The 9,648-nt window shown below is 21.7% G+C and overlaps 1 protein-coding gene across 13 annotated transcripts in view; it reads right to left on the bottom strand.

The window, feature by feature from the left end:
- The window catches only part of LOC127276622 (histone deacetylase 4), a 90,763-nt gene that overhangs the window by 19,293 nt on the left and 61,822 nt on the right, over positions 1-9,648 (bottom strand). For 9 of the 13 annotated variants that reach the window (XR_007842225.1, XM_051297199.1, XM_051297200.1 and 6 more), the window contains 2 exons: positions 8,867-8,926; positions 3,395-3,546 (listed from right to left, as the gene is read on the bottom strand). Coding sequence is in view for 12 of the 13 variants with exons in the window: in XM_051297199.1 (XP_051153156.1) it covers positions 3,395-3,546; positions 8,867-8,926 (212 nt within the window). In the remaining variant the exon portion in view is untranslated. The remainder of the gene's footprint in view (positions 1-3,394; positions 3,547-8,866; positions 8,927-9,648) is intronic. The other 4 variants (XM_051297196.1, XM_051297191.1, XM_051297193.1 and 1 more) reach the window with 1 other exon arrangement.

The following is a 9,648-nucleotide window of genomic DNA, read 5'->3' as shown; positions in this document are numbered from 1 at the left end:
TGTAGATTTTAAATGCTTATCATTTTATTTTTACTATTTTTTCAGTACACGTGAAAAAAAAAAGAAACGTAAATTGAAAAAAAAGATTTCATTTACGCAAAATATATTAAATTATTTTTATTTACTTTAAGAAAATATAGTATATGTCTATGTAAATTTTTCTTTTTTTTTGCGCCAAAAAAACATAATATATGATGAAATTAATTTTCAATTGAAAATCAATTGAAAAATTAATAATTGATATAAAGGGAGACCATATCATGATTAACGATAGAAATGAAATGCGTGACATATAGAGTAGGAATATATCTATATAAATAGATGACCTAGATATACTGTCATGCTTATCAGTAGAATAGCAATATATATACTTTAGGTGCATGTCATGACGGTCACCGATTGAAAGCAATTACGTGCATGCCACTATGACAATGAACTAAAAAATAATTTCAAGAATTCACATTCATTGAACTCGGTTAAAAATTTTTAATTTATTTTTACCAAAAAATTTTTTTTGAAAAAATAATTTTATAAAAATCAAATTAGAATTTTCATTTAATAAAATTTCATTAAATATAATTTTCATTGAATCGAATTTTATTGGTTCAAATTAATTAGTTTACAGAATTTTAAACCGATTTTCAATTGTATTACAGAATTTTTATAATAACCAAAAAATCACGTAATTTTTATTTGTTCCAATTTTCATTTGTCAGAATTTTTATTGGCTCCAATTTTAATTTAATATAATAGATATTTAGATAAATTTTTATTATGTAGAATATATATTTTTTTGCATAGAATTTTGCTAAATAAATAAATTTTAGACGAATTTTTATTTTTTCGCATTATTATTTAATAGAATTTACAAATGTTACCGATTTTTTGTACTACAGAAATTTTGTTTAACCGAAAAAAAAAATTAATTAGAATTTTCATTTGCAATTTCGGACAAATGGAAATTCTATCAGAATTTTTTTTTTTGTTTTAAATTAGAAATTCTGTTCAATTATTTATATAAATATTCTGTATTATGAAAAACCGATTATGGAGATTCTATCAAATATAATAATTCGAAAAATATGAAAATTCGTATAAAAAAAATCTATATAATGAAATTCCAATAAAAATTCTTTAAAATTACTATTGTATTAAATGAAGATTATGACAAATAAATATTCGAATAAATAAAAATTCTGTGCACTAAATTTTCGGTTATATAAAAATTCTAGTAATATACTGAAAAAAAAAAAAAAATTTATTTAATTCAAATACTCAATTACTTGACTATTATCAAATAAATATTTATTTGTTATATATATTATTATATAAATTATTAGTTCATGTACAATTTATTTAATACGAATAAAAAATTATTATTTGGTTCAATGTAAATATTTATTTGATAATAGTCAAGTAATCAAGTACTTGAATCAAAGAAATTTTTTTCTTTTTAGTGTAGAAAATCGGTTAAAATTCTGCAAAATAATAATTCGACAAAATTAAAATTTCGTTCATATTGTACCAAATGAAATTCTATAAAATTAATATTCTAACATTATTAGCATTTATTTATGCGTCCCTTTAAAAATTAATTCACTAATTTTTAAATTAATTACTCATTATTAATATTATTATTATTATTATTCCCGTGTGGAAAAAGCCACGATCTTGCCCTCAAGAGTTCGGGGCCCCCGGCGGGGGCCCATGAGGGCTGATCCATATGGCGAATCCATGAGGGGCACCGTAGGGGCCCCGCATGGATCGCCCTCATGATCGATTAGCAAAATTTTCTAAGTCCAAAAATCAAATATTTTTTTATCACCAAAAAATTAATGTTTATAATGATTCACAACAATGAAAAACGCGTTTTTAATTAAAATATATTTTCACTTTTTTTGAAAATAACACTCACACTTATGGCGAATCCATGAGGGGCACCGTAGGGGCCCCGCATGGATCGCCCTCATGATCGATTAGCAAAATTTTCTAAGTCCAAAAATCAAATATTTTTTTATCAACAAAAAATGAATGTTTCCAATGATTCAAAACCACGAAAAACGCGTTTTTAATAAAAATATATTTACACTTTTTTGAAAATAACACTCACACTTATGGCAAAATAGATGAGGGCCACCGTAGGGGCCCGCATGGATCGCCCTCATGATCGATTAGCAAAATTTTCTAAGTCCAAAAATCAAATATTTTTTTATCAACAAAAAATGAATGTTTCCAATGATTCAAAACAACGAATAACGCGTTTTTAATAAAAATATATTTACACTTTTTTGAAAATTCGCCTGAGATGATTCATGATAATAATCATAAAGCATATAATTAATTATATTTTATAAATTGCATTTGATTGGAAAATATAATTTAATATCTTAACTTTAACTAAATGATGTTAAGCACTTTTCTTTGTTAGGTATTTTTCAAGTTTACATAGCATCAAGAAGTTAGCATTCGTTTTGAAGTAGCGTGCGTAGCGTAGTTGGTAAAGCGTTAGACTCATAGTCCGTAGGTCGTAGGTTCGATTCCCCCCATGCGTTAGATTTATTTATTTCTCAGGTTTGCGTTTAATCATTAATTCTATGTATGAATTAATTGAAAAATGAAAATATTCGTTAATAGTATGCATAAATTACATATTTTTTAATTTTTTAATTAATTAATTTATTATTACTTTTAATTATATCCGACAGTTAATTAATTAGAACGTTAATTAATAAATTCAATTTGAGTAAGAATTTAATTTAAAATTGAATAATTATTAAATAAATATGTTATTTATTAATAACTTAAGCTTATTTATTATTAATTAACTTTTATTATTAATATTATTGATTAAAAAACATTATGGCAAACTTGAGGGCAAGATGAGGGCAAACGTGAGGGCCCATAAGGGCGCCCGTAGGGGCACCCTCATGGATCGCCCATGCGGGCGCCCTCATCGATGAGCATGTCGTTTCCATGAGGGGCCCTTATGGATCATCCATATGCGGCCCTCATGGCATGAGGGCGATCCATAAGGGCCCCCGCTGGGGGCCCACATCACTTTTCCACACGGGTTATTATTATTATTATTATTATTATTACTATATTTTTTAATTTATTTAAAAAGTGGATATAATTTTGCCTAAGGAAACTTTTATTATTTATGTATAAATAAATAATTTTTTATATATAAATAAATTGTTTTTTTATGTATAAATAAACAATTATTTATGTATGAATAAATAATTTTTTATGTTTAAATAAACAATTATTATTATTATTATTATTAATTATATATTATTATAAACAATTATATTATTAATAATATTTTAAAAAACAAAAATTTGTTTTTTTTTTGTAAAATTAGTAATGGTATGTATATAAATTTTTACATTACCTCAAGAATTTTGTGTTGTAATGCCCGTTCATGTAAAGTGGCTTCGGAGCTCGATGTGTGATACGTGCTTGAAGTGAGGGTGGCAGTTGCACCACCTGTTCCCAAGTCACGTGGCCGGGAAATTGGTGAACCTGGTGTATCACGGGCCATGTCTAAAAACATGTAAAAAGTTTCTGATAAACTTATATGTCCCTTTAAAGAACGTCCAAAAGATTGTCTTGACTTTGTTTGATCGTAAGGTCTAAATGCACTTTTATGATTGGAAATCTTCATTTTTATTTTTCTTCAATTTTTTTTTTTTTTTTTTTTTTCAAAGAAAAAGCAATTAAAATTTGTTTCTTTAAAATTCACTTCTTTTTGAAAATTGTCTTCAAATTGTTTGTTTTTTTCAAATAAAAAATAAATCACTTTTTCAATTTTAAATTTGTTTCCTTGACGAATTTTTTTTTTGTGTATTATAAGACACAAAATGATTTTTTGTTTTTTGTCTCAACGATCGGTAATAATTTTATTATCACAATTAATGTTATTTTTCCGATATAATCGATTGAAATAAAGAATCATTTTTGTGAAATGAATTAATTTCTTTTTTTTTTTTATTTGTTAAGTCATATTATGGCATCTGTTGAGCAAACATGTTGAGAAATTGAAAAATCTCGTCCCACGGTTCTTTGAAAAAGTTGAAAAAAAAGGATGTTGCCCAGTTGTCACGACTAAATATAGATCACACACTGGTTTCAATTTAAAAGCGGAATGACGCGTGAAAAACTGGTCTAACAAGGGAGGAATATATCTACTTGTGACTATAAAGCGAATCAGTATATATATATATATGTGTGTATAGGGTAAAAAATTCTGTTGAGATAAGACGAGCGTTAACAGCACGAGCGTAAAGTCGCAACTGATCGGAGGAAGCAATTGATTATTCTTTGTAAATAAATTCTTGGAAGGAGTGATGGAGTTCTTTGATAAGTGGGGACGAATCAACGTAATTGGGCGGAGAGAAGAAGTTTTCTCTCCTTATTTCATTGTAATTAAAAGATTTCAATTTTTTGTGCAATATTTATCAAAAAAAAATACAAAAAAAAAAATTTTTCTTATAATTATCTAATAGATAAAATTAATTAAAAAAAAAATTTTACAATTTTTTTTCTATTTTTATTTTTAATTTTAAATATTAAAAATTATTTGTTAAATATTAAGCATATTATACGACGTTTTTTTTATAGTATGAAAAATAGAACATTATATATATAAATTGATAAAAAGTAAAAATAGAAATGATTAAATTTGATTAAGTTTTATTTACTGGACTTTTGATAAAAAATATAATATCAAATTTGTGTTAAATAAATCAAGAAAATTCATATATGTCCTCAATATGTTATCAAAACAATTGTTTGATGTAACGTTTAAAAAATTTTATACATAAATATAAAAAAAATAATGTCACTAATAATTGAATACAGAATAATAGAATAATTATACAAAAAAAAAAATTATTTTCCAGTGAATTATGAAAATGTATTTTGGAATTAATTAAAAAAAATATATAAACAATTTATTAAATTTAGAAATTAAAATTTTTTTTCTAATAATAAATTTAGTAATAAATTTTCCATTTTATTAATAAAAAAAAAAATTTTTTTTTTGAAATTACGTTGTAATAAAATTTCGTAATGAGAAAACAATGATTATTTTGATATAATTTTACGCAAAGAAAATCAATTTCGAATGTATAATAAGATTACGAATCTCTGTGTCTTTATAATAGATTATATAATTTTGCGTTAAAATAATATATAAATGCTTTCTTTGATGCCAAATCAATTTCATCGATTAAAATAATAATATATAATTAAATTAACACTGGAAAATGATGATATAATTTTCATATAAACCTGATGACGAAAATATGATGTAAATATATCAATTGTATATATACGCATATATAAGCCACAATCAATTTATTAGATAATACAAAACAAAGTCGTAATTTCTCCATTTAGACATTTTCTGCGCGATGCATATATATAAGACAATATAACAAAAAAAAAAAATAGTTTATCTTTATAAATTGATTACGAATTTTCAATTATCTATATTTATTTGTAAATTAAATAAATGTTTTCCTTGAATAAATTATTATTAATTAATTCATATTATTTTTTTTTGCTTTTTTTATATATAAATATCAAAAAAAGACTTCTCATCAATTTTTTTTATAATAATAATAATATAATAATAATAATTAATTTTATTAAAATAGGCCAACAAAAATGGGAAAAATAATTTATTGTTTATAATAATAATTTATTATTTTTTATTTATTTAATTGATATAATTTATTTTTAATTTTTTTTTTACAAGGAGACGAATAAAGAAAATTAAAAAAAATAATGCCAAGTATATTTTTGTCAATGTACTATTTTTTGAAATTATGTCACTCTAACTATAAATGGACACTTATTCTTGGAGTTTTATAAAATTACTACCAAATAATTTATCTCATTGGTTTAAATAAAGAAAGTACCGAGTATTCTTTGTTTTTTAGTTTTTTATTTATAAAAAAAGACCTAGATTCCAAAATTATTTCGAAAGAATATATTTTTTATAGCGATTAAAAATATCCAATAAAAAATCGAGAAAATAATTCTAAAATAACTTTTCTTATTCGAAAAAACTTTTATTCACAAAAAAAAATTTTTTTTTTCATTTCATGTGTATAGTTAACTATTATTATTATTTTTTATTTATATGTGTGTTTAATTTTTTTTTTCAAATATAATATTTATTTCCATATATTTTTCAAATATAATAATGTTTTTAATTAAAAAATTTTAATTAATCATTCAATAAAATTCGATTTTTCCAATTGAAAATATTTTCCTTTCTCTCTATTGAATTGTATAATATTATTTATACGAGAATAGCAAATATTTTTTCTTCATTTCATAAATAATAAAAATCCATTCATTTGAAATAAAATTTAAAAAATTATAAAAAAAAAAAAAAAAAAAAAGAGAGAGAAGAAATTGAAAATATCGCGCACTGATTTTCTAAATGAAGAATCAGCTATCATTCACGTGAATTTAATAAATATTAAAATTTCCATAAGCAGGAGTAAAAAAAAAAAAAAAAAAAAAAAAAAAATTCACACACATCGCGAAAGGTAAAAAAAAAATTCATATACTCAATGAACATTGAGAGGCAAATATTGAAAATGGAAAAATTTGATTTTCTACGGAATATGATATTAAAGAAAAAAAAAAAAAAAAAAAAAATGAAAAAATATTATCAAAGAATTAACAAAAGGTAGATTTTCGTTTAGATGAAATAATATAAATCACGGTCAACACGTGTGAGGAGCATGTAATATGTCAGTGTCATGAACATCCTACGTACTTGTGCAAGTGCTCGTTTGTATGCCTGTTGAATTTACGTAAATTTGCACATATATGCACATTTCCTTGTCTTTCTATTTTTAGCGCAAAAAAGATATCGCTCGTGCGCCTTATCGAATCCTTACATTTTCACGATCGTTTGCCAGATTAAATCATGATTTTCAAGGTCAATATCAAATAACCTCATTATTTATATACATAATTGTATATTTTCAATAAAAAAAAAAAAAATAGAGTATATACAATAATTTTTGATTTTTGACTACAATTTCAAAAAAAAGAAAAATTTCAAATACAAATAAAAATTGATTAAAAAAGAATTAAAAAAAATTAATAAATAATATTAATAATAATAAATTAATTAAATAAGTAAGAATTTCGCTTACGAACATATTGAAAGTGGATAAAATTGAAACCGCGAAAAGTCTTTTTTATTTTATTAGCAATTTAGTTAAGATTAGGGCTTTCTGTTTATGTGAATAGTTTTTTAAGGACATAACCCTCATGTAAAGGAGGCAATGCGCCTTTAATTACATTATGTAAAATAAATAAATAAAATTAAATAAGTAAAAAAAAACTTTTTTTTAATATAATAATAATAATAAAAATAATAATAATAAATTAAATAAGTAAAAAAAACTTTTTTTCAATATATATATATATAGAGAGAGAGAGAGAGAGAAAGAACACAATCTACGAAAATCTTTGTTAATAAAAAATTATTTTCTAAAAAAAGAAATTTTATTATTTTTTGAAAAAATATTTTCTAACAAAATCATTTTGCTGTCCAATCAAAAAGTATTTAACTAATATAAATCAATATTATTCAATTAAAAGAAATTTATAATTTATTATAATTGTGTTTATACAATTATTTATCATTGAAAAAATATTTTAAAAAAAAGTAGATTTCGTTAAGTATTGTTAATGTTTATTATTACTATAATAATAATTATTATTACTATATTGTTATTATTATTATTAGAAATTTTGGTTATCATTATTTTAAGTATTTTATCAAATAATTAACTTTAATCGATAAAATTGTGCGCATCTTAGGAAAAAAGACAAAAAAAAAAATTAGATAAAAAGAATGAGAATTGAGTACGTGATAAAAATTATCATACAAAAGTTTCGACATTAAAATGACAAGTTTAATAAATATATTATTATTTTATACACAGATATATACTCTATATATTTTTTCGTTAATATTGTTTTTAGAAAAAAAAAAAAAAAAAAATTAAACGCAATAAACTTGTTATTTAAAAAACAAATAGAATCATATATACAATTGTGTATACAGTTATTAATATATAAAACGTGTTTTTGATATATTATATTTAATAAATAATATGTGAATAACATATTTAATGATGTCTTTTGTATAAAATCTTCTGTAAATATATATATTATAAAAAAAAAAAATCGAATGTAACTATGTCACACGTGCTGTTCAAAATAGATAATTTCGAAATTATTAATAATTTTATTGAATATTAATTAAGCTTTCAACTGTAGTTGAAATCTATTATTAAAAAAAGTAAATTTTTTTTTTATATCACCAATCTTTTATTAATTAATTATTTGTTGATTAATTTAATTATTAATAAAATTAATTATTAGTAATAAATAAATAAATAATTAAATGAATTAATAATTATTTAATTGAATAGTTAAAAAAATTAATAATTATTTAAATGAATAGTTAAATTAGTTAACTAACAATAGAATTGTTAATTAATTAAGAACCAAAAGTTTTGAATGAACAAAATTTTTTTTGTAATTTCTTGAAGTACAAATTTTATTACAAAATATTGTTTTAAATATCTAAAAAGAAGTTATTAATTCAATATTTGTTTAATTTATTGTTTTATTTTACATTGACATTATAATTTCTAATAATTTATACATTGAAAAAAATATTTTATTCATTTGAACGTTCAAAACTTTTGACTCTTAATTAATTAAATGAATTGCTCAATTATTAATTAATTAATTAATTTTTTATTTCATTAATTAATTTAATAATAATTTAATAAAATTTGTGCATAAAAATTTTACTCACCTTTTTGGGGCAGGTGCGTAAAGGCGGATGTTATCTCGACACTTCTGTAGCCCACGTCTTCTGAAACAGACGATTATGGTTTTACAATTTTTAACATAAATATAATAAAAAAAATTATTATTCTCCTTTATTTCAAAAAATCTAAACTTGATAGATTTGGCGTAAATAAAAATTTAAAAATTTTTATTTAGGTAATTCAAATAAAATTTATTTGTAACAAATAAAAAAATTTATTTATAACTTTTCTCTGAGTGGTATTTTTAATGTGTGATAAGAAATAAAAGATTAAAAAATAATATATTATATATTAACATATTGTTACTTTTTTTTTTTTTATTACCTATAAGATAAAAATGAATATTTATTGAGCGATTATAGAAAATATTTTCTTGTATTTATATTATATATAGTTAATATTGCAAAATTACAACATTGTAAATTTTTTTTCCCAGAGACAAAGGTGTACCCTTTCCCTGAAAGATTCCAATGTTTATATGCCTTGGAGCTAAACTAGGTGCAGCATGATTATCATTCTCAACGATTCCTCACAGGTGAGATTCTAGGCCTCAAACGCATCCTCTCTCTAATATTCGTAAACATATTTTATTCTACATTGTATATATATATTAAATTGAATAACTTTTACTTGACAATTACAAATTACATTGACATTTACATTTTACTTCACTCCAGATAATATTTCATTTATCACAATTTTAATTATCTAATCAATAGACCTCTTTTTGTAAAAAAAAAAATTTATATATATAATATTCATATAA

This window comes from Leptopilina boulardi, unplaced genomic scaffold (genome assembly GCF_019393585.1).
Source record: "Leptopilina boulardi isolate dan_hultmark-lab unplaced genomic scaffold, ZJU_Lbou_2.1 LbouV2_150, whole genome shotgun sequence".
Classification (NCBI taxonomy): domain Eukaryota; kingdom Metazoa; phylum Arthropoda; class Insecta; order Hymenoptera; family Figitidae; genus Leptopilina; species Leptopilina boulardi.
This window is presented reverse-complemented; position numbering and strand designations above follow the sequence as displayed.